The sequence below is a fragment of the Zea mays genome, chromosome 10 (genome assembly GCF_902167145.1).
Source record: "Zea mays cultivar B73 chromosome 10, Zm-B73-REFERENCE-NAM-5.0, whole genome shotgun sequence".
Lineage (NCBI taxonomy): Eukaryota > Viridiplantae > Streptophyta > Magnoliopsida > Poales > Poaceae > Zea > Zea mays.
In genome coordinates this window covers 140,716,808-140,742,411 of record NC_050105.1, presented here as the reverse complement: position 1 = coordinate 140,742,411, position 25,604 = coordinate 140,716,808, and the positions used below count along the sequence as shown (strand labels likewise).

Sequence of the window (25,604 nt, the reverse complement as noted above, 5' to 3'; positions counted from 1 at the left end):
CGCTATGCATGTACTCCGTACTATGAGCTAGCTACACCCCCACACGAGCCGGGAGCACTTATTGAGGTGAGTACCATGCATAGACTTGTCTTGAGGTGCTGATGAAGGGATGATCTCAAGGTTGAAGGACCATCGGTCTTAATGGGGTGTGGGCAATTGGAGAGATTGGTAAGTATACTCGGCTTTCCATGCACGAAGCAGCATGGTTATCAAAACATTATCTTTATCGAGGCGATTTGACTATGTTTCGGCGACAAGATCCGAGCATTTTTTGTACCGGCTGGCTGGCAAATCCAAAGCAGGCGTGGCGAGTAGTGAGACGATTATTGCAAGTCCATGCAGTTATTATGCATGGCGCAATTGTTTAAGCGAGTCAAAAGCTACCTGCTAGCTGTGTGGTAGTATGGTTTTTGAGTCATTCTCCTGATGTTGGTGCCAAGGGCAATACGGACTGACAGCTCGCATTGGCCATTCGGCCCCCATGTGTTCTCGAATAGTAGATGATACAAAACAAAACAAAAAACAAAAAAAAAACCTCCATATATAAAACTGGTACTAGGGTCTTAGGCCACATGATACAAAACTCACCCTGCTTGCATAGAGTAATATAATCACGTGTGTCGATCGATGGGCTTCTCCTTCACCCATGGATATATAGGATTTTGTGTGTTACCGTTTAGGTCGTTATTAATTACGTAGTGATTAAGAACGGTCAGATGAGCATCATCAAGGCGTACGTGTGGAAGGCACTGTCAAGCAGAAAGCAATGGCGCTCTCACTCCGCTAGCTGTCCATAAACAAGGTTCAAAGACGACGTTGCCACATCTTGAAGCGTGTATTGGCAATTGAGCACCGGCCAGTTAGGGCCGGGGTCGGGAACGTGATTAATTATATATGCCTCCCTCGCCAACAACAATCATGCATGGGCATGGCACCGTTCTGCATTGTGTTTGTGTACCACCATGCACCGTGGTCCGTGGACGTGGATACTGTACCAAATCCTCTGTCGCCTCACCACGCCGCGTCAACTCGCATGAATGATACAGACAATACGACATCGGGACCAAGCTAGGGGGACTGCTAAACCCTAACCAACCCTCTCTCTGTATATTTGGCCATGCATGGTTCTGACATTCGGCCTGCTCTGCTCGGAAGAGCTTGCAGCATATATAGTACGCTGCAATCACTGTTCTTCTATAGAGGAAGTAGACACAGCATCATCAGCTGCAGGCCTATGCATGGCCGGTCACCGTCTTCCAAGTTCCAGCCAAGGTGAAATGAGGCGGTTGTTTCGTGGCTGAGGGGAAAAAAACGCACCCCTCGTCCGGAGAAAGAAGAAAAGATCAGGGCACCGAGGGTAGAGAATTCTGAAAACATCTAGGTGCTCAGTGTTTTTGGTGAGAATAATATTTAGACCCGAAGAACTAGAAATGACGGAAATGGTCTACGCATAGACCTCTCACCTCGACGAACACTCCACGTAGATACGCGAAGGTCAACAGGGTGAGCGCGTGAGGTGCCCATCCTTGAGGCTAAAAGTAGTCAAGGATGTGATGGGAAAAAAAACAAGAAAGAAGGGAGGAGTTTATGCCCACCACTATGACGAGAGAATATATAGAAAAAATGAGGTACTCGCTCGATTCCTTCTAAGGGTTTCATGTTGGAAAGATCCTCATACGAATATGATTGAAAGCTAGTGACGAGATCTATCCAAGGAGATCTCGAACATTGTCCACGCCTCCCTCATTAGGCACTTGTTGAGCACCAAATTGAGCGCGGACGGTCCGGCCCTGAGGCCGGACGGTCCGCGGTCCGGACAGTCCGCGCCTGTAGGCCGGACGGTCCGCGCCTGCGCAGAATTGGTTAGGGTTCCGAGTTTTGTGCTATGTTTGTTAGCTATATTCGCGGATTTGGCTCGGAATCCGGTCGTGTAAAGGGTCCAGCCCCCCTCCTCTATAAAAAGAGGTCTACGGCCGATTTGTAATCATCAACAATCGAATCAAACACTTCTATTTCGCATTTTATCCTAGGAGTAGTTCTAGTCTAGTTTAGGTTTAGCCTCTCGATCTCCAATTCTTCGCCTCTCCTCGACTCTACGTCGATTAGAGGAGTCTAGGTCGGCCTGCCCGAGCCTAGACACCACCTAGGATCTCTCCTCCCCGACGGGGTCCCTCCCGGGAGCGAGATCCAGGCGCCGTCGGCGATCTTCCGCCGCCTCTGCGCACGCGCGGACCGTCCGGCCCTAGGGCGCGGACCGTCCGACCGTCAGGCAGAGAAGCCCTAGCCGCGCACCAGGTCGCGGACCGTCCGGCCCCAGGCCGCGGACAGTCCGCCCCTGCGCAGAGAGTACCACCGCGCCTCGCACCAGGCCGCGGACCGTCCGGCCCCACGCGCGGACCGTCCGCCCCTGTGCAGAGGGCACCGCCACGGTTCTTCTTGAGTAATTGGCGCCCTCAAAAGGCGTCAACATACTTTTTGGCGACTCCGCTGGGGAAAACACATCTAAGCTCATCAAATCGGCCCTCAATGGCCGGTTCAAGGGATAGCTCTGATGTTTCTCCAAGCAACATCATAGAGCCGACTTGGGAAACCTTGCCGGCTGACGAGCAGCTCCAGTTCGAGGAGCACAAGGAGCGGATGATCCAGGAGGCGAAAGCACGATTCTTGGCCAACTTCAAAGTGGACAGGAACAACAAGGTCGTCCGACATCGGGCGACGGATCCGGCTTCGCTCCAACCTACGCCAGATATCCCCAATGTAAGTAATACCAACGATCTGCAATCTCTTAGAAATTATGTAGAAGATCAGCGTGAACAAATGCAGAACATCATAGGGGGTATGCAAAGCGATCTTAAGAGACTAGTACGTGCGTTTGATAAATCTAGTGTCTCAAATTTTCCTTCGCACGAGGTTGAGTTAGGAGGTAACACGCGTAACACATCGGCTACAGGTTGTCACGACCAGTCACAACCCCTTTATGGGATGCCGATGGACACATACCCTGAGCAACCGCAAACCGGCAGCAAATCAGCCGATCTGCACATGCCCGGACCGTCCGCACGTGAGCGCGGACCGTCCGGACCAACAACAGTAGGGCCTGTTCTTAATGAGTTACCTAGATATGCGCCCGAACCACCACACACGACACAGAATTTAAACTACCCAGTCGGACCGTCCGCGTACAACGACGGACGGTCCGCACATAATCACGGACGGTCCGGGCCAATGTCCGGACAGTCCGCACATGACCTTTTTGAGGAGGATTGTTACCTGAATCCTCACCCGTCCCAGCAGCGCTTCCCATCGCACTATACAATGCATCAACCCATTAATTCGAGATCTAGAGCCCAGGAAAACTTTCCGGCCCCACCTAGAAGGCCGGAAAGGAACGATCAAACATATGAACCATATAGGGCAAATGGCAATGCACCACGTAGTTCAAACCAATGGGGGGAAAGACAACATGCTAATATCCAGCCAACCCCACCTATGTTTGACCAGAGAGCCGGTGGTCTCGCACCGGCTGCCATTGATATAGTTAGGGAAGAAATAGCCGGGGCGTTCCGAGATAAGCTCGGAGTAAGCATGGTCCCTGGGGGGCAATCATATCGGAAACCTTATGACAGCCGATTTGATCACCACCCATACCCACAGGGAACCAGGATACCCGAATTCGCAAAATTTTCGGGTGATCAAGGAAAAAACACGCGCGAACATATAGGCCAGTTCTTAGCACAATTGGGAGAATTGGCCGACACAGAGGCATTTCGCGTACGCTTATTTTCATTATCTCTAACAGGAACTGCGTTTGCATGGTATGCCACTTTACCTCCTAATTCCATTTCATCATGGGGGGATCTAGAACAAAAGTTTCATGATCATTTTTTCTCTGGTGACTATGAGTTAGATTTGGTAGATTTAGTGTCATTACGACAGACAAAGGACGAATCGGTTAATGATTGCATCCGGAGATTCCGCGATACAAGAAACCGATGCTTTCAAATTCATTTAGCAGAAAAACAGCTAGTAGGATTAGCCTTTAATGGTCTGCGATATTATTTAAAAGAAAGATTAGAAGGCATCCAATTTTTTACACTAGCACAATTACACCAGAGAGCTTTGGCTTGCGAAAGCCGAAGCAAAGAAACTGCTAAAACAATTCGTCACAACGTGCATGTAGTAGAATGCGACCAAAGTAGCTCAGAAGACGAATCAGCAGAAGTCTATGCTGCTGAAATGGTTTGGCCAAAACAGGCCAAATCTTCGGCTTGTGCCTCCTTACAGCCGGTTCAAAAGAAACGGCAAGAGGAGGTTAAGTTTACATTTAATGTTGGTAAGTGTGATAGAATATTTGATGAATTACTCAAAAATGGCAACATTAAAATAAATCACACTGTTCCGTCCGCCGACGAGCTAAAACGTCGTGCATATTGCAAGTGGCATAACTCATTTTCTCATGCCACTAATGATTGTAATGTATTCCGTCGACAGATTCAATCGGCCATTAACGAAGGACGATTGAAATTTCAGGAAATGCAGGTGGACACGGAGCCCTTTCCAATGAACATGATCGACTTTGAGGGCAAGAAAGTCCTGACTCGGCCGAACACAGCCGATGAAGGCAAAGGCAAAAAGATAGTCATCGACAATGCAAGAGAGGCCGGTGGGAATCATAAAACTTCTTGCAGGAAAGTGGTGGCCGAGAAGACTCCTGATGGAGGGGAGACCTTGAAGGTGACCATCACAGCCTCTGACACTGGGGGGCAAACACAGACAGAGACACAGGCGCAAGAACCCATTCTGCGCATCGCGGACTGTCCGCCATCCAGACGCGGACGGTCCGACGCCTCCCCGGACGGTCCGGCGGACTCCAGCGGACGGTCCGACCATGCTCAAGACTCGCAGCGGCCACGTACCTTCAAGCCACGACGACCAGAAATAGGTACGTGGAAAACAAATACATTTAAAGCAGCTGGTCGGCTGATCAAGCCTGGCCCGACTTTCGATCAGTTGTTATCTAAATATGTGAAAAAGAAGGCCGGCCCCAGTGACCGGCCACTGAAGCGACCCCACTCACCCATTCATGAGCGACGTCAGGTCAGACCGATTGGACCACCTCACCAATCGGAAGAAATGAAAGGTCCTATTATACAAGTGAGACCTAACGTACCTGCATGGACACCTCCACCTCCATATCCACCACCTTATCCATCCATGCCATATCCATACACATACTTACCTCCACCATATGTTCCAAATCAAATGTGGGGTATGCCACCATATCCATTTGGGATGCCACAGTACCCCGCCTGGGGGGCACCCCAAACATCCGTTTTTGATAGGTTGGCGCCGCCAGTGCGAGACCGATTGAGCGCTGCTGAATCTGGTCACCAGGCACAGGCCCAACAAGATTGCCGGACTACTCGGCCTCCTAAGCCGACCAATCCGGCAGGGGGGCATATGCCTGTAGCAACTCAAAGAACAACGAAAAAAGACATCATCAAAATAGGCACTGCAGATGTTGTCATACAGGGAGACAATAAAGGGCCGATGATTTTCGGCGAATCGGCCAACACAACCGAAAAGGATACGGCTACCATCAAAACAGCCGATCCAAAATACTCCATGCCTCGATGGTGCCCAGCGGGATTGACACGATCCCAAAAGAGAAAATTGCAGCGCTTAAGAGCAAAGGAGAGCCAGGAGAAGGAGGCGGAGAAGACATTTAATGACACACATCCACTATACCCACCACCGCAAAAGAAATGGAGACCGAAGGCCGTTGAGAACAAAGAAACGGCCACAGAAATAGAAAGTCAACCTGCATCAGGCGCGGACCGTCCGGCCTCCGCGCACGGACCGTCCGCCGTTCACCAGGAAGCTTCTGGACAACCTGCACCAGGCGCGGACCGTCCGGCCCCCGCACGCGGACCGTCCGCCGTTCACCAGGAGACCTCCAACGACACGACAACATCAATGGAGGAGGACGATCTGCTGGGAGAAGACCTGGTCGACTACGAGGCTTCTCCAGAACGCCCAGGTATGGATGTAAATATTATTACATTTTCCGCTGATTGTACTATTATCGGCGACAATGAACCTGTTGTTGCCCAGTTTGATTTTGGTCCTAAAGAAGCCGCCTTTACTAAACCAAAGGAATCGGTAAATCATTTAAAGCCGCTCTTCGTGCGCGGTCACATTGATGGGATACCGATTGCTAAGATGTTGGTAGATGGAGGGGCGGCTGTGAATCTAATGCCTTATTCATTATACAGAAAATTAGGTAAACAAGATGACGAACTTGTCAAGACCAACATGACCCTCAGCGGTGTTGGAACTGATAGTTCGATCAAAGCCAGGGGAGTCACGTCCGTTGAATTAACCATCGGGACTAAGACCCTTGCTGCTGCATTCTTCGTCGCCGATGTAGAAGGAAATTACAGTTTAATTCTAGGCAGGGATTGGATTCACGCCAATCAATGTATACCTTCTACATTACATCAGATGCTAATACAATGGGTAGGCGATGACATAGAACAAGTACATGCTGATGTATCGGCCTGCATCGCTGTGGCCGATGCCCCTGTACTCTGGACTTATGAGACTGCTACATGTCTCACAGGAGTAGACTTTTCTGATTATCAATTCATAAGTATAGATAAGAAAGGTTTCATTCCTGTAATGCTAGAGCCGATGGAGAATCGGCTAAATCCTAAATAAAGTTAAATGATGAATACACACAAAGTTCATGAGTCTTTGGTCACGAACAGTTCGGCCGCCAAGGCCGGATGGTCTGGTTTTTCACAAAAGAGTTCGGACTTTAAAACCGAACATATACCACAGCGAAAAGACAGTATTATGGATGATCCGGTCCCCGAGACCGGAAAGTCCGCCATCACACAAAGATCATCTGATTCCTCTGTGGGAGACATGATAGAGGAATTCAGAGATCTTGATAAACTAGGACAGGGGTTTACATCGGCCGATCCTTTGGAGGAGATTGACATAGGAGATGGTAAAACTCCAAGGCCGACTTTTGTAAACAAGACCCTGGAGACCGATTCTAGAAATGAGATGATCGGTCTATTGAAGGAATATTCAGATTGCTTTGCTTGGAATTATACTGAGATGCCTGGATTAAGCCGAGAGATCGTAGAGCATCGGCTGCCTATTAAATCTGGTTTCAGACCTTTCAAGCAAAGAGCTAGAACATTTCGTCCGGATCTTCTCCCACGCATCAAGGACGAAATCCACCGGCTGCTAGAAGCTGATTTTATCAGACCTTGCAGATACGCAGAGTGGGTCTCCAATATTGTGCCGGTGGAGAAGAAGGAGACAGGTAAACTTAGAGTATGCATTGATTTTCGCAATTTAAATAGAGCAACTCCTAAAGACGAATATCCCATGCCCATAGCCGACACATTAATCAATAATGCATCAGGAAATAGAATTATTAGCTTCCTTGATGGTAATGCCGGATATAATCAGATTTTCATGGCCGAAGAAGATGCGTCTAAAACGGCCTTTATATGTCCAGGCTTCATTGGTTTATTTGAGTGGGTTGTCATGACATTTGGTCTGAAAAATGCTGGTGCTACTTATCAGAGGGCTATGAATTTGATCTTCCATGAATTGTTAGGAAACACTTTGGAAGTTTACATTGATGATATTGTAGTCAAATCAGCTGAGTTTAGTTCTCATATAGCTGATTTGCGCAAGGCCTTTGATAAAATGCGTCAGTATGGTTTGAAAATGAACCCACGTAAATGTGCTTTTGGGGTGTCGGCTGGTAAGTTTTTAGGATTTGTCATACATGAACATGGTATAGAGATAGACCCTGACCGAATCAAGTCTATTCGGAATGTGGGGCCTCCGACCTGTAAGGTCGAGGTACAAAGGTTCCTCGGTAAGGTGAATTATTTACGAAGGTTTATTTCTAACCTAGCCGGGAAGATTGATGCGTTTACCCCTATTCTTCGGCTTAAGAATGATGCCGAATTCGCTTGGGGGACAGAACAGCAAGAAGCATTTGATCTCATCAAAAAATACTTATCTTCGGCTCCCGTATTAAAAGCACCACGAGCAGGAGTGCCATTTCGATTATACATTGCAGCTGAGGATAAGGTCATTGGGGCTGTTCTGATACAAGAAACTGAGGGGAAGGAGCATGTGGTGACATATCTAAGCCGAAGGTTGGTGGATGCTGAAACAAGGTACACTTTTATTGAAAAGTTATGCTTATGCTTGTTTTATGCCTGCACCAAATGTAGATGTTATTTACTGTCTAGTCATTGCACTGTTTCTGGTCAAGCCGATGTGATCAAATACATGTTGCACAACCCAATTATGAGTGGTAGAATTGGTAAGTGGGCTTATGCACTAATAGAATATGACTTGGCCTACGAACCACTGAAATCTATGAAAGGCCAAGTCGTAGCGGATTTTATTGTAGAGCATCGGGTTAATGATGTTTATGAGCTAGACATGTCATACCTCACTATTACTCCTTGGACTTTATATTTTGATGGATCGGTTTGCAATGAAGGGCAAGGGATTGGCATTGTGCTTGTGTCACCAAGTAATGTCTCCTTTGACTTCTCTAGCCGATTGGAAACTTATTGCACTAATAATCAAGCTGAATATGAGGCCCTCCTATTCGGTTTAGAACTTTTAGATGGTATGGGAGTAAAACATGTGATGGTATTTGGTGATTCTCAGCTGGTTGTCCAACAAGTGTTAGAAGAATATCAATGTCTTGATGGTACTCTAAATAGTTATCTTGAGAAATGTTGGAGCATAATCCATTCTTTTGACGAATTCAGTATTCGACATATCTCTAGAATTGAGAATCATAGGGCTAACGATTTGGCACAAGATGCATCAGGTTATCGGATAAAGAGAGGGAAGTTTCACAAAACTGAAAATCTGATAACCAGTGCAAAGCCAAATTCCCAGGTCGCGGACCGTCCGCGTTATGACGCCGGACCGTCCGGGGTGACCAGAAATGTTCTTCTAATCAATTCGGCTGACAATGAAGCCGATGTAAGTGATTGGAGGACACCTATACTTAATTATTTACGAAATCCCAATATTAGGACAGATAAGAACATTCGGCGAACAGCTTTCAAGTATGTCTTGATGAGTGATGAACTTTACCGCCGAACAGTCAATGACATCCTACTTAAATGCTTGGGCCCAGATGATGCTATATTAGCCATGGCCGAAGTACATGAAGGAATTTGTGGTACTCATCAATCAGCCCCAAAGATGAAGTGGTTATTGCGAAGGTCTGGTTTTTATTGGCCTAGTATGATAGCTGATTGTTTCAAGTACTACAAGGGTTGCCAAGTATGTCAAAAATTCGGCGACCTACAGTTGGTCCCTGCAGCCGAATTACATCCTATCATCAAACCTTGGCCGTTCAGAGGATGGGGATTAGACTTTATTGGAGAAATTCATCCTTCATCATCAAAGGGGCATCGGTTCGTGTTAGTTGCCACTGACTACTTTACCAAATGGACTGAAGCCGTTGCTCTGAAGAACATGACACACAAGGAGGTAATTGAGTTCATAACTGAGCATATTATTCATAGATTCGGCATTCCCCAGACCTTGACTACAGATCAAGGGACTTCTTTTATGTCAAAGGAGGTACGTGAATTTGCTGAATTATACAGAATTAAGCTGCTTAATTCATCTCCATATTATGCTCAGGCCAATGGTCAGGCCGAGTCTAGCAATAGGACATTGATTAATTTGATAAAAAAGAAGATATCTGATAATCCTAAACATTGGCATAAGATTTTGTCTGAAGCTTTATGGGCTCATAGGATATCTAAACATAGGGCTACTAAAGTATCTCCTTTTGAGCTTGTCTATGGGCAGGAAGCAGTGTTGCCTGTGGAAATAAGTTTGAATGCTGTCAGGTTTGCCAGACAAAATGATCTAACTGCTACTGATTATTATAATTCAATGATGGATAATATTGATGAGGTGACCGACAAGAGGATGATAGCTTTGGGAGCAATAGAAAAGGACAAGATCATGGTAGCCAGGGCATACAACAAGAAGGTCAAAGCAAAATCATTTCAGGTAGGGGACCTGGTGTGGAAGACTGTTCTGCCTCTAAGGAATAAAGACCGGAAGTTCGGGAAATGGTCACCAAGCTGGGAAGGTCCTTATAAAGTAAAACAGGTGATGTCTGGCAACACCTATTTGTTACAAACATTACAAGGCAAAGATTTACCCAAAGCCTTGAATGGGCGTTTCCTTAAGCAGTACCATCCTAGTATGTGGCAAGATGCATAAGAGAACCGATGTGATCACATCGAGTTAGTTGCTTTTGGTTTGCTCAGCTCCACCAAAAGGCAGGGGGGCATATGTTGAGCACCAAATTGAGCGCGGACGGTCCGGCCCTGAGGCCGGACGGTCCGCGGTCCGGACAGTCCACGCCTGTAGGCCGGACGGTCCGCGCCTGCGCAGAATTGGTTAGGGTTCCGAGTTTTGTGCTATGTTTGTTAGCTATATTCGCGGATTTGGCTCGGAATCCGGTCGTGTAAAGGGTCCAGCCCCCCTCCTCTATAAAAAGAGGTCTACGGCCGATTTGTAATCATCAACAATCGAATCAAACACTTCTATTTCGCATTTTATCCTAGGAGTAGTTCTAGTCTAGTTTAGGTTTAGCCTCTCGATCTCCAATTCTTCGCCTCTCCTCGACTCTACGTCGATTAGAGGAGTCTAGGTCGGCCTGCCCGAGCCTAGACACCACCTAGGATCTCTCCTCCCCGACGGGGTCCCTCCCGGGAGCGAGATCCAGGCGCCGTCGGCGATCTTCCGCCGCCTCTGCGCACGCGCGGACCGTCCGGCCCTAGGGCGCGGACCGTCCGACCGTCAGGCAGAGAAGCCCTAGCCGCGCACCAGGTCGCGGACCGTCCGGCCCCAGGCCGCGGACAGTCCGCCCCTGCGCAGAGAGTACCACCGCGCCTCGCACCAGGCCGCGGACCGTCCGGCCCCACGCGCGGACCGTCCGCCCCTGTGCAGAGGGCACCGCCACGGTTCTTCTTGAGTAATTGGCGCCCTCAAAAGGCGTCAACAGCACTCTTGGTTGAAGGAGTTGGTCAAGCACAGAAGATGCATCGACCGTTACCATCAGCGAGGACTTGAAATAACAATCATAAATAAGGGATGCCGAGAATAGAAAGCCGACCAAGGAAGAAGAAGACTATTTAAAGCCCTTCTTTCTCTATCTGTTCATCGAAACCCAAAGCACCACATGGCCGCATAAAAAGGAAAATCATACGTCATGATAGACCTATAAATGAAAACTGCCAAACCACAATGGTCATCACACCCAAGGTTTTGAAGAGGACATATCCATCATGCACACTCCGGACCTGAGCCCTCGCTCGAAAACCATGTGTGATTACCATATGAGACTCCCCACTAAATATTACTGGCAATTCACTTCCTTTTGCATAATTATTGGGCTCTAGGTCCAATATATGTCATATCATAACAGGAATGGTGTAGACATAAAACGCCACTGATAACAGTGCTTCGAGCTAAAAACAAAAATGACCGACAACTAACCCCGACAGAGGTCTAGAGACAGATCCCAAGAACAACTAAATCATGGTATGAATCCTTCAATTGTGCTTGGTCACCTTAGGGACCTAGTTGTCATGATGCCTGATGAGATGTGTAATTTTTCAGTCATGCATACGTGGAATCTATTTCATTAGGCACATAGCAAGAAAGATGGGTCCAATTAATGGACTGGTTTGGCAATGGACTTATTGGCCTTTGATAGAGTCAGAGAAAGGCCACACCCCTAGTTGTTGCCAAGACACATTTAAGGACCGTGATACATGAAGCTATTACGTGGCCTAGTTACTAGGACCACTGCTTATAGAGCCCTAGGACCTCCCCTAACCCTTACTAGTGCAAGGGCCTGGCCCTCCAGACAACTTGAAATCGAGGCACTCCAAAATAATATATACACCACCATCTTGCTAAGGGCCAATATGGGATCCAAGGCCTCTTTGCACCTAGGGTGCTCTAAGGAACAAGGAATTTTCGCACTTATGATGCCGGGCTCGCCCCTGGGGCCCTAGGATGCCCTAGCTAAAACAATCTAAGTCCATAAGGCCCCTTGTTCCCCGAGGCGCACACAATCTAGGCCTCTAGGACATGTTGTGCCCTAGGGCACTCGTGAAGAATCTAAGTCTCTAGGGCCACTCGTGACCTGGGACACTAATAAAGGATTTAGGTGGTCAGGGGCCCTAGGACAATCAACAATGCTTAGTCATTTGGGGCCCTCTATTGGTCCGATACCTAGGTCTTGAACCCTTTAAGACCCAAAGCCTCCTATAGAAAAGATGAGGCTTGTTGTGACTAAATGTAATCCTATCAATAAGACATGAATATGTGTCTAGGCCCACTGAGGGAGTTACGTCCTTAGGGTAGGGGCCGGGGCCCATATCTAAAGGCCTATTAACAAGTCTATAGTTTATCAGATAAATTTTGGGTACAACATATTAAATGTGAAATGTGTGATGTTAAGCTTGAGAGACGTGTTGTTGCCACGACTTAGGCTGTAGGGTACTCGAGACCACTATTATGTATGTGCATCGACTATGTAGCCACACACGATGATGCCAAATGTACCATAAAATATCATCAACTATAGAAGGCTACACCGATAACTACATCATACCAAATGACATAGGCCCCAATGCCTATGGATGCAATATAACATACTTGCCCCTATAAAAAGGTATGATAACTCACTAAAGGAGGACAACTCTGATACTATGCCATGACCAAAGACATAGCCCTACGTAGGACTACACAATGAGGATTTAAGGATTTAAGAATGGGATAGTTAGGTCTTATTTGATGGGATTTAAGGTCGAATAGTTGTAACCATCCTTCTCCCTTTTATATAAAAGGAGGAACAGAGTAACATTTTGAGAGGGTTCAGAGGTCCAATCTAGAAGCTCAATTTAGCGGTTCGATCTAGGACATCTCTCTTAGAGTTAAGATATTCACTCTACACAAAGGATAGGCATAGAGTTGGATCAAGACCAACAAGATAGGACTCCCACCAAAACCAATAGGTAAGAGGAGGAGCTAGGTGGTTGTAAGACTATCTACAACATACTCCCTATCTCAAGCTCAAATTTGACTCAGTGAGTGGGCTACTCCATTTTAGCGTAGTAGCGAAGGGACGATACATCTAGGGTAGTACGAAAGCAATTATATTCACTGCATCCGTAACCTTACAACAACAGCGTGTGTAGAAAAAGAATTGAAAAAAATAATGTAATATATAGTAGTTGGTATAAAGTTGAGATATAAAGTAAATATGATTGTTGGGGATTATGGTATATGGTAAAGAATTTTACTGATAAAGACAAACTATTTTTTAGAGTAGAAATTTAGAATTATACGAGTACTGATAGTCTAAAATTTATTCAGTCCTGTAATAGAGCACAGCATACATTTGACGAAAGCATATGATGGTACACTCCCACTGATCCAGCCGTGCCAGTCGCGTACTTGGTCTCAGCAGATGTATTACTACCAATACTACCAGTCTACCACCACTAGTACGTGCTATCCCAGTAGAAGCAGCAAATGGTTGACGCAACATGTCGGAGCGGTTTTACTGCGGGAGACTGGCACTCCGGCGACACGACCCGACCCGCGCGCCCTGACTTCCCGATCCAAATTCAATGCCGTTCTGGGACGGTAAAACACGATGCGTCGATTCGTTTTTCTTTTCCAGTACTGTAATAGTACTAGTAGTACGTGCGATGAGTTACTGGCAGGAAAAATGTTTCACTGTTTCTCGAGAGCACGGTTGCACGGAGCAGCAGACTGGCGGGGGGCAAGCAGCAGAATCAATGCACAGCAGCATGGCCATTGGCCACAGCTAGCGGCGGGGTTGCGCTTGCGCAGCGTGCGCCCCGACCAGCCGGCAAGCGCCGGCCGCCCTACCACCTGGGTGTTCCAGGCCGGCCGAGCGGGACAGAGCGTCAATGCGCCGCGCAGCAGCCGGGCCCGATCCACGTCCACCGCGCCGCGCTCCGACCCGGCGAGCACAACGAAACCATTACCCGTCGGCGTCGCCTACTCCTCCGCGGTCGAGCCACCGAGGTCAGGTCGCTGGACCCTGGCGAGGTGGAGGTGGTGGGGGTGAGGATGGCCTGTCTGTCTGTCTGTCTGTCTGTCTGTTCGTCCGCGGTCCAAAGGCGATGGGCGCGTCACACATTCCTCCAGTCCTGGTTCTTCTGGGACTTTTCCTGCCGCGGCTCCTCCGCTCCGCAGTCCGCATCACGGTCCACGGTGCACGGACGATGCCTCCCGCGCCCACTCCAACGAGCCCGTACTCCTTGCCTCGAGCAGGCAACATAAAAAACTGTGCGCTACCACATGCAAATCCTGGGGGAAAAAAAAGGAAAAGCGCGAAGCCGCGAACAATAGAAGACTCGGACCTCCCCCGATCCCCCCGCCGCCGCCGTCCCGCCCTCCCAAGAGGCGCTTCTCCACCTTCCGCTTCCGGCTTCCACGTTTTTACCTCTCCGTCCGTCGGTCCGCCCGCGCGCGTAACCCCATCATTGCGCCATCACCCAGCCACCCGCATTGGCCATCGCCGCGCCGGACGACCAGACCAAATGCCACCGATCGCCATAATGGCGGGCAGGTACGAGTAGGAAGGAGAGGGGGGTATGGGTATACACTGCCCGCCTGCTCCATCACTCCACTCCAGTCTCCAGAGACCTCTGAAGAGCCCGCGTCGTACTTGTACCCGTTCGTTCGCGCGCCCGCAGCGTAGCGCAGGCACGCCACGCGATGGGGTGCAAGGGGTCCAAGCTTGACGACCAGGAGGCCGTCGCGCTCTGCCGCGCCCGCGCCGAGCTGCTCGCCGCGGCCGTCCGCCACCGCTACGCGCTCGCCGACGCGCACGCGGCCCTCGCGGACTCCATCGACTCGGTCGCCGCGCCGCTGCACCGCCTCCTCCGTCTGCAGGCTCAGCCGCGGGGGCTCGTACTGCCCTCCGCGCGCAAGGGCGGTGGCGCGCCCGCGAACCGGTTGCTGCCGCGCTCCTTCGACCCGTCCTCGGCGCTGCCTGCCCACGGCCATTCCTCGCAACCCCAGTTCGGCGCGTCGCCGGGATCCGAGCCGGCGCCGACGGCCGACTCGCCTCCGCGCCGCCGCCGCCGCGTACCCGAGCAGCTGCCGCACCCGCATTACGCCGCGTACGGGTACGACTACGCGACGCAGCCCGCGTACGCGTATCCGGCGCCGGCGAGCTCGCTGCAGTTCTACTACGCTCGCAGCCGCCCGCCCCCCGCGTCAGTCGCCGTCACGCAGCGCGCGCCGGGGACGTCGGAGCGCGTGCACTTTGGCTCGTTCGACGCGGCGGGCGGCTACCCGCAGCACTACGCCTACAGCGCCCAGCGGGCCCAGGCCCCGCCTCCGGTTGCGCCGCAGCGGTCTGCTCCGCCTTCGCCTCCGAAGGCGAGCTCGTGGGACTTCCTGAACGTGTTCGAGAACTACGACTCGTACGAACACGACAGCTACTACTACGACTCCGCCACGGCACCTGCTGCGCCCGCGGCGCCGTTCATGCCGAGCCGGAGTTCGCGGGAGGTGCGCGAGGAGGAGGGTATTCCGGACCTAGAAGACGACGGCGAGGAAGACAGCGTGGGCGTGGTCGTGAAAGAGGTGGCCGGGCAGTACTCAGCACCTGGGAATGGCGGTGCCCGTAGCCGGCGCAACTCGCTCGGCGGTGCCAGTAGCACCGCCGAGCTCGACCAGCCGGAGAATGCTATCGCCCATAAGGACGTCATCGGCGAGTTTCGGCGAAGGCCAACAGCACATGGTAATGTGTCGGTGCACGCGCCACCACCTCCCGCGCGGAGGGTCGTCGACAATGCGAGTGTAGCTGGCGAAATCAAGGCACAGCTTGTCCGCACGGCCGAGGCGGCTAGGCAGCTCGCGCCGATGCTCGAAGTCGGAAGGCCAAGCTACCAAGGCCGCAGCTCAGTCTACCAATGTCAGCTAGTACATCTTGTTTACTTCGTGTCCAATTTAACTTGGATTGTCAGTAACTCATTATGCCACTGGGTGCTTAATTCTTTGATCAGGTTCCTCAAAGATGATGTCGGCTATCTCCGTGGCTCATTTGGGGTGCAAAGACATGGACGTGTTGGACGTCGGAGTGGTAGGGAAGATGGTGGACACGCGGAGCCTATCCTCGGCACTTGACAAGCTCTATTTCTGGGAGAGGAAGCTGTATGCTGAGGTCAAGGTATGGTCATCATCGTCTGATAAAGAACTGGCTCTGTTTTCAACGTATACTACAATAGAACTGATGTTATTTTGGCGATGAAGCAAAACTCTTAACTTCATACTTTTAAGAAAGGCCAGCTGCTAAGTCGCAGATTTGCTACCTAATATGTTTCTAAATAGTGTTAACTGATTAGTTTTACTAACACAGTGGTTTGGTAGCAGTAATTTTTGTGTACTTTAGGTCATGTGCATGTTTAACCAAGGGTCCAACTAGGATAATGTGCCCATCATGGGAAGTGGCTTTCCGGAAGCCTAGCGGTCAGATTTGGTAGCACATGTCTGATTAGCCTTTTAAAGTATTCTCCTGATCTGTATAGTAGTGGAGTTTTATTGGGCCAGCTAGTGGAACATGGGAGAACAAGTGGATATATTTTGAAAATCCAGTTGCTTTCAGTTTTATGTGCCACAGTAAATAGAACTAGTTCATTCAAATCAAAACAGTAAACAGAACCGTCTTTGTTTATTTAAAACTGCAACCATCTTCTTGAATTGGATATGTCACATTATGAATCTATTTGTTATTATTGATTTTGATAATGTTATAGTTCAATAGATTAAGTCCATGCATATTTTTACCCTTCTTTATATAATGTTTTTTCTTCTCTCAGCTAATGTACTTCTTGTGCAGGCTGAGGAGAAAACGCGCCTACTTATTGCCAAGAACTCCAAGCGACTGAAATTATTAGATCAAAAGGGTACAGAGCCTGAAAAGATAGATGAAACTCGAAATTTGTTGAGGAAGCTTTCAACAAAGATAAGGATAGCTGTGCGCGTTATTGCCAAGATTTCAAGAAAAATAAACAAATTAAGGGATGAGGAATTGTGGCCACAAGTTAACGCTTTGATTCAAGGGTATGCCCCTCTTTTACCTCAAGTGCTTATTTGTTGTTGTTGTTACTGTCAGTGCTATTATTGCTATTGTTATATTACTAATACTCTTACTCTTAATATTACTATTACTACAACTACTAATATTATTGTTATTGAATCTTTTACACAATTGATAGTGAGCTGGTATGCATTCATGCAAACTGAATGGATTGAGAGGAAACCATAAAACATGGATATGTAGGGTTGTCAGAGTGTTTTTGTATACCTAGTTGCATGTTATAGGTCAGATCGTGTTAAGTGATCTAGAATAAATCAAAAAATTTACTTGCTTCCTCCCTTTGGTTGCTCCCTCCTCTTTTGTGTTGTTGGGCCCTTACATGAACAAATTAATGGCTTATTTCCAGGTTTGTACTAATGTGGCAAGATAAATTGGACGCGTACCATAGTCAGTGTCAAGTGATATCAGAAGCCAAAAACTTTACTTCGGTTTTGTCAGGTGGAAATGGCCAGGATTTGGTGTTAGAGCTTGAGGTAGAGCTGATTAAATGGATCATCAGTTTTTCTTCTTGGGTGAATTCACAAAGGAACTTTGTAAAGGCACTGAATGGATGGCTAGCACTCTGTCTTAACTATGAGCCTGAGGATAATACTACTGGAGCTCCATCTTACTCACCAGGAAGCATTGGTGCTCCACTGGTTTTCGTTACCTGCAACAAATGGTCTCAAGCCATGGATCGGATTTCTGAGAAGGATGTGGTTAATGCCATGCAAGCTCTAGTGTCTAGCGTGTGGCACCTATGGGAGCAGCAGTATCTTGAGCAAAGTGAACAAATAATCTCGATGCGAGAAAGGGAAAAATGGATCAAGATTTTAGAGAGAAGAACCCAGGATATTAATAAGGAGGCTGATGAGCTAAACAAGAAGTTGGCGTTAATACCAAGCCGGCAAAGGATGCATGTGCCTCGGAGAGTACAACTGTATGAGGCGCACTGTGTTGAGGCAAGTAACTTGCACATAAATCTGAGGCTGGTTCTTGAAGCTTTAGAGAACTTTGCTGCCAATTCACTGCAAGCTTTCCAGGATGTGGCAAAAAGTGCTGAAGGGACAAGACTGCCAAGAGATAATGTGAGAAGAGAGCACCGTAGTTCGGAAAGAAGTTCAAACTACAAAACTAGCTAGTTAGATTTGAATCTATTCTTATCTAGGTGGGATGAAAATATAATGTGAGGAGAGATGCAGATCTGGTAGCGTTCAGGTGTGGTGGCTTCCTGTGCAGATGAAACTTGGATGGGGTCTTGCATTGTGCCACAGGTAAAACAACTTGAATGGGGTTTTGAGCTGTTGAAGATCTGACATTGAAGAAGTTTGGGGGTGAGTGATAGAATTTTTTTTGGGGGGCAAGAATTAAAAGAAATCCTACCAGAAAGAGAGTTTGGACAGTGTTCAGGTTCGTTGTTTGCCTTGGTTCAGGGACGTGTATATACCCCTCGTGGCCTCGTTGAACAACCGCGAGGTTATACTGGGTGCGAAGACCGAGCAGAAATATGCGGTACGGCTGTCGCTTCTACGAATGGTCCTCTCCAAAATCAAAGCAGTTGGATTTTGGTTACATGTGCATTCCTGAACGATCTTTTGCCACACGAACTTGTACATATTTATGGTGTATCTGCAATCATCTTACTTTGCAGAAGTCTTGTAGGCCGGTAGCAATTGAGCTGTCCGTGTTTCCAGCAGACTCTGAATTTGTTGTTTCCTGTAAATTACATTTTAACTTTTCCTTCTCCAAGACAATGCTAACGCAAACAGTTTGGCAGCAAAACGAACTGAAAAGAGGGACTCCTCACGGTGGACGCATCGTCGCTGACGGATTGGTGGATTCTGTTAGCATGTGAAGCTACGAAGCTATGTCTTACATTTATATTAAGAGATCATTAATATAAACTTAGGTCGGTTAATTATATCAGGTTTATCTTCAAGCTTTCCGTCTATATAAATAGTGGAGCCGGTTAGATTACTATATATGCATCAAATATTCAAATTACATCGATAAAAGAGTTTCTTTCTAACAACTATCCTTTATCATATCTTAACAATTTAAGATTGCGTTAATTTTTTTCCTACAATTGTGCCAATAGAGCTTTTATAAAGTCTGAGCTATCTGATCTTAAGATGATATCAACCGAACCTGTGAACAACGTTGGCCCAGTTGGCACAGGCCTAGGGCGTGACCCATTGGCAAAGAGGCTCGACACTGATGGCCCAAGAGCTGTCCAAATAGAATATTGAAACAATGGCCCATACAGTAGACAAGCTATATTGCCAAATAATTTTTGATAATGGCTTTAGCTCTCTCAAAAAAAAGCTGTCCACACATGCAGCCAGCCAATCACAGATAAAGTGAAAAACACAGTCGGCAATCAATCACGCTCTAGGTTACTTTTCAAGATGGGTCACTGACGTGTGGACGGCCTAGGCATTGATCCCGCACATCGGTAATCAGAAATTAACTGTTACATTGCATCAGTCCATCCCGCGCCCCAAACTCAACCAAACCCAACAACATCGACACCATCAGTGAACATGGAAACGAGAGAACATTTTGGACAAAGGATCCATTTGACCATTTGATTCAGGACTTGTTTTTCTTTACAAGGTTCCAACAACATTCATGAACAGGACAGTTCGTTATTAGCCGCAGTATAACAAAACAGTCCGTCACTCGTCATTCAGGACACGGATAGAAAAAAAAAACAGTTAATCATAATTCTCCAAGAAAATTCGATGCACTTTTGGGCAACATCAACACGATGTTTTCTGCATCTTGTTCACGGAGAGTATGCTAAAATCTTTTTAAAAAAACCCCACCCAGTTAAAACAGGGCGATTCAATTAGATTGCACCTGAAGGAGGCGGTGCTGTCCCTCCTAACTCCAGCATGAACTGCGCGGGCAAAATCTTGGCCGCGCACCCGAACTTGTAGGTACTGTACTTCCTGTGCACGCCAGTGAGCTTGCCGGTTCCAGCCTTCTGGTGAAAGTCTACCATCATCCTCGAGCACTCCCTAAAGAGAACAGAAAAAATATACACAGAAAGTCAAGATACAGAAATGCTTCTAAACGCAGTGAGAAGAAGTGACTTGAAATGGGCTTACAGGAGTTGGTCGCCAGTGTATCTGCTATGTGACTCGCAAACCTTTGTCCACTGCTGGCAACGGTTAATAGCACATTGTGCAGTATAAACCGCAGCGGCAGCCAGATGTGAAGGCCTATAATTCAGCATTTGGTACTCTACCAAGCAGAGCTCCAGCATGAAAAATGACACTAGCTCAAGCTGCGAGATACAACAGTGGGTCACTGTTAACCGTAAACCCAAAAGATCACTACTACTTGCTGGTGTTTTGTTTATCCAAGTAGGCGAAACATGGGTCAGAGTGTAGTGACATATTTCACCTGTTTATCTGCGTCTGCTGCTTTCAGAAACCTCTTCATGAAGACATAAGGTGTTGGAACAGACATGTTGAATTGCAGCGTGTTCAGAATCAACTTTTCCTGCTCAATCAGAAGATTTCAACTCTTAGGAAAAAAAAACCCAACAAATAAGTCACTATAGAATAAAAGAAGACAGCATGCAAGGGTATGCAAAATTAGGGAGAAGTCATCCGAAAGATCACAATTGACATGGTGCACTGATGTATTGTAGAGAAATGATACAATTGCATTTTTTGCAGTAATAACCTTTGTCTTGTAGAGAAATGATACAATTAACCTAAGTCAATGTTATTTACTCACTATATGGATATGGATATCATCATGGTCAAGTGTACACCCTAAAAAACAAGACTGTGTAGAAGCCTACAAGGATATGCAGAAGTGGGAGAAATAATTCAAAAGATTACAAATTGACCCAACTCAGTCATGTTCCACTTATGTAGAAAGGGTATAATTGCAATTTTACAGTAAAAGATCCATATCTGCTAAAAGATCCATATTTGCTGATGTAGCATATATGAATCCTAATCTATGGTCATTGTACGTTTAGATAATGCAGTATAAAAGAACCAAGCAAAAGATTACAAATTGACCCAACTCAGTCATGTTCCACTTATGTAGAAAGGGTATAATTGCAATTTTACAGTAAAAGATCCATATCTGCTAAAAGATCCATATTTGCTGATGTAGCATATATGAATCCTAATCTATGGTCATTGTACGTTTAGATAATGCAGTATAAAAGAACCAAGCATGAATTCAGTGAGAGAGCGCAAATTTTATTTAGTGGGATTACCATTTCTAGAATTTGCCCTTTTGTGTAGGCACGGTCAGAAATGAGCACAAGGTCCTCAACAACTGGAACTGAGACCTCCTCATATTTGCAAGCAAGAAGCAGAGCTGTGATTCCAACCAGTTGTAGCTTCTTCCTTGGAACCACTTCCTTTTCCAAGAATCTATCTATTACGTTTACCGTAAGAAATAGCGTCTCGTCCATCAGTTCAAACTTGTAGTGAACCTGGCAAAAGGACCCGCAAAAATATTAAAACATGCAGTTTCAGATCGGAACAATTTATAAGGTCCATGCTTTTCGTACCTCAATCAGCCAGTCAATCAGAATTGCTCTCATCTTTGCATTTATATCTTGCTGACTGGACATGTAATCAGGGTTTACACAACTCTTAGCCTGCATAAAGCCCCACATTGGTAATACTGAAAAGATAATAGAACCTGCAATAAAAAAATCCAAGATAGTAGAAGTATGCTTTTGTCTTTGTGAATGTAAGGATACTGTCAGCAATAAGTTTCATTTCTGGTGACCATGATTTGCTTCAAAGATGCTGAAAGGACCTATTTTAGTAGTGCAGAGACATTATGAACTGCTGCAGCTTTCACAGTCTTGATGACTTTGTGCAGCATAATCTTCCAATGTGTTTCGCATGACAACTAACATATTGGCATTTTTTCTTCTTCAGATTAGCTGCTTAAAGTGCATAGAACATGCTAACTAGCGTGAGGCATGCATTTTCACGCTATAACATACTACTGTTAAGATTCTTGTCTGAAGTAGAATGATCCTTACAGGTTTCCGGTCTAATTTTTTCAGGGTCGCAAGGAACTTGTTCATTCTTATAAGCACATTATATATAAAGCATCTGCGCATTCGAGATATCCACCTCATTTTCTCTGTAAAACTTGTAAAGCTCTTCAACATATTCTGTTGCTGCAAGCGGGTTCCCCGAGTCTGCACTATCAATATCCATGAGCGATTCATCTTGGTTCATAATGTCCTTGTTCTCTGTCTCATCACCCTGCATTGCCAAAACATAAAAGTAAGCCAGAGCTATCACAAAGATGCCCAAAGCCCACCCCTTTCCGAGAAACAGCACAAATCAGAAGCGCAATTACCATGTCGACGTCACAATCACTATCGTCGACCGGCTCGTCCAGTTCCACGTCGATATCAATGATGCCATCGCCGATTGGTTCCTTCCGTTGATCAACTCCGGGTTCTGGATCAGCTCCGGTCGGCTGACATTCAGGTTGCCCTTTGCTCGCCAAGGAGGCGACGAATTTCCTGAGCAACCAAAGCAATACCCAGATCAAATCAAAGCCTCCAAGAAATGCCAGAGCGCAAGAACAGCTAGCACGCGTCCTAACCTTGTCATCGGCCGGCTGCTTGGCAACGCTGTCTTCTTTTCGTCCCTTCTGCTCTTCCTGAAGAGAAGAAAGCAACGCCATGATTAGACAAGACCTGGACCCAAGAACCATGGCAAAGAAACGATCTTGGGGCAGGAGAGTACTGCAGCACGGGCTTCTTGGCGACGGCGCAGGGGTTCGGGGCAACCCCGACGAGGTTCTTGATGTCCGTGAGCGCGCGCCGGCTCCCCATGTCTGCACAAACCAGGAGATCAGAGCAACGGACTCGCGACGCAGCAAACATCTAAATCATCGCACCTCGGACGCATGGCGCGGGCCTCCCCACCCCCGGCCTTCTGTTCTCATCAGCCGCCCTCGCCGCCATCGTCCCCGAAGCCGACCTGCACAGCACACGGCGGTGGCTCAAGATTCGATTCAAGAAACGGTCCCCGGTCCGCGTGGAGAGAGCGCAGCGATCTGTGAAGCGCACCCGCAGGAGGAGGAGGAGGAGGAGACGGATCGGCCGGCCTGTCGGTCCAGCCGAGACGCGGCGGCGGTGCCTTACGGACGGAGGAGCCCCGGGAGAACGAGGAGCATAGGAATGCAGGGGGCGGCGTTAATAACAACAACCAGCAACGGCAACGTCTCTCTAGTCTAGTCCCAGTGTCCCACACACTCTCTCCTCTCTGGCCTCCTCCTTGGGATTCGAAGGATGAGAGAGATAGAGAGGGAGTACTGGAAAGATTTAGAGCGGGTTTTATTTTGTTTTTGGTTTGTTCTTTGGAGCAGGGATATCAGCCTAGCTAGATGCGGCGAGGCAGCGTGAGAGGGAAGGGAAAGGGAAGGGAGCGAATTTGAAAGGAGAAAAAGCGAAGGAGGGCAACGGCTAGTGTGCCGCAGCGTGAGGCGTTGGACGGGCGGGACAGCTCGAGAGGGCCCGGCCGGCCGGCCGGCCGTCACCCGCCCCGCCGCGTGGTCGTATAACGGTCGCCTCCCCGGGCGGGGTATTCACGTGCTTTCAAACAGACGGCTCCGGTTGCCGTCCGACAGGATCACCCGTCTCCGGCCCTCCCACTCCCCAGTCCAAACCGCTCGCCGCTCTGCGATCGGACGGACGAGATCGCATGACCTTCAGATTTGTCATTAAATTATTTGGCAGGAGCGCATACGCTGCTCCACCTCCACTGTCACTGTCCTTTTGACTGCTTGCCGTTGCGCATGAAGCCATGCACTGATTTGATTCTGATTGATTTGAAACCTAGCTCTAGCATGTATCTGACATACATGCTGCAGCTGCAGTACGGTCAGAGACTCGCCCCAGTCAGGAAATACATAATAGTACTGTCAACTGCCAATATAATAAATGTAGCAATGGATTTTCAGTCCAGTACAATTTAGCAGATATACCATCAACTGTGGTCAGCTACTTGGCATGATTTACGGATCACGATCTCTCGAGCACACAACCACAATTGCAACTAGTGCTCGAGGGTTTCCTTGTCCTTGACGGTGTTTATTGTGGAGTAACAGCGTCCTTACAGATTCTAATTCTAGATCCAAATCCTCTCGTCGGTAATTTGAGAAAGATCTAGAAGACTTATTCCTCGTTTTCTTCTTACGGGGCACATACACGTGGAGGCAAGAGATAATATCGGAGAAGTTTTTTAGGGCTTGTTCGGTTTCACCCTAATCCATATTGATTGAAGGGGATTGAGGGGGTTTCAATCCCTATTAGACCATGTTCGGTTCTACCTCAATCCATATGGATTGAAAGGGATTGAGGGAGTTTCAATCCTTAGTAAGTTAAAATCTCTCTCAATCCGTATCAATCCCCTCCACTCCATATGGATTGAAAATAACCGAACAAGCCCTTATTCTTATTTATTATATAAGAGGGTACAAGTTTGTTATATGGAAAGATAGATGTCTGTTCGCTTGACTTTAATCTGTATCAGCTTTTACTACTTGTACAATGTTTTATGTCTCTATATATTGCAGAACCGTCTTTAATCCGAAGCGAACATCCCATCAATGATATGTTCCGCATTAGCCCCTACATAACTCTTCCTAGGGTTTTTAACACTCAGTTAGGTGAATACCGCGATTAACTCATATGCCATTACAACTCCGAAGAACCTAGTGAAAAGCTGGATACATGTATAGTGTTGCTCCCCGCTCCATGTACCGCACTAACTGCCTCATTAAATCCATCTATGAAAAAACTTGAGGAAAACTCACAATAAAAAAACACTAAAGGAGTAGTACAATGGTTGCCTTGGACAACTACAACCGTTAGGGATGTATAGCTTACCATCTTCAGGATCAAATAGTAATGACTAATATACAAGGATGTCCTCTTCCTAAGCCCTGCAGGTCTCTTAGTTATCTCATCCCTATAGCTTAAACACATCTTTTGAATGTGACTACAGGCGATGATTTAGCGAATAAATCAACTATATTATCACATGACTTCATTTACGAGAATTTTACTTCACCCTCATTTTGAAGGTTGTGATAATAGAAAATTTTAGAATAAAATATGCTTAGTCATATTGCTCTTAATATAACCCATTTTCATTTGTACAACACGTACCACATTATCTTCACCGATAATTGTGGGGATATTTGCGATGTCGAAACCACATGACTTCTAGATGTGCTTTGTCATCCACCATAGCCAATCACATTCTCGTGCGGCTTCATATAATGCTATCGGCGTTTCGACCCTGGAGGGTCCCTGGACCGACGAGTAAATTGTCGTTGCGTGTCCTAGCCCAGATGGGTCGGC

General features: G+C 47.4%; 2 protein-coding genes across 2 annotated transcripts; one reads left to right on the top strand and one right to left on the bottom strand.

The window, feature by feature from the left end:
- The first annotated feature begins 14,446 nt into the window (after positions 1–14,446).
- On the top strand, positions 14,447–19,168 carry LOC103641983 (BZIP transcription factor). The gene is made up of 4 exons (XM_008665287.3): positions 14,447–16,063; positions 16,155–16,318; positions 16,988–17,211; positions 17,595–19,168. Exons 1-4 carry the CDS (start codon positions 14,857–14,859, stop codon positions 18,367–18,369), a joined length of 2,370 nt encoding a protein of 789 aa, XP_008663509.1. The 5' UTR covers positions 14,447–14,856; the 3' UTR covers positions 18,370–19,168.
- A 610-nt stretch (positions 19,169–19,778) lies between these two features.
- Positions 19,779–23,746, bottom strand: LOC100272768 (cyclin superfamily protein, putative). Its single transcript, NM_001147221.1, has 11 exons — positions 23,307–23,746; positions 23,135–23,217; positions 22,981–23,071; positions 22,838–22,894; positions 22,586–22,754; positions 22,354–22,488; positions 21,774–21,863; positions 21,474–21,695; positions 20,639–20,737; positions 20,341–20,519; positions 19,779–20,250 (listed from the first exon to the last, which is right to left on the bottom strand). Exons 2-11 carry the CDS (start codon positions 23,199–23,201, stop codon positions 20,079–20,081), a joined length of 1,281 nt encoding a protein of 426 aa, NP_001140693.1. The 5' UTR covers positions 23,202–23,217; positions 23,307–23,746; the 3' UTR covers positions 19,779–20,078.
- Between the last annotated feature and the right edge of the window lie 1,858 nt (positions 23,747–25,604).

What these genes read in the sequence shown, in the direction of transcription:
- LOC103641983 (XM_008665287.3), top strand. Translation starts at nt 14,857, where the DNA reads ATGGGGTGCAAGGGGTCCAAGCTTGACGACCAGGAGGCCGTCGCGCTC. An exon ending in CCGCAGCTCAGTCTACCAAT is followed by an intron (nt 16,064 to 16,154) that starts GTCAGCTAGTAC and finishes TTCTTTGATCAG; the next exon opens with GTTCCTCAAAGATGATGTCG. An exon ending in AGCTGTATGCTGAGGTCAAG is followed by an intron (nt 16,319 to 16,987) that starts GTATGGTCATCA and finishes CTTCTTGTGCAG; the next exon opens with GCTGAGGAGAAAACGCGCCT.
- LOC100272768 (NM_001147221.1), bottom strand. Translation starts at nt 23,201, where the DNA reads ATGGCGGCGAGGGCGGCTGATGAGAACAGAAGGCCGGGGGTGGGGAGG. An exon ending in TGATTGACTGGCTGATTGAG is followed by an intron (nt 21,696 to 21,773) that starts GTACGAAAAGCA and finishes TCCTTTTGCCAG; the next exon opens with GTTCACTACAAGTTTGAACT. An exon ending in AAGGGCAAATTCTAGAAATG is followed by an intron (nt 20,738 to 21,473) that starts GTAATCCCACTA and finishes CTGATTGAGCAG; the next exon opens with GAAAAGTTGATTCTGAACAC.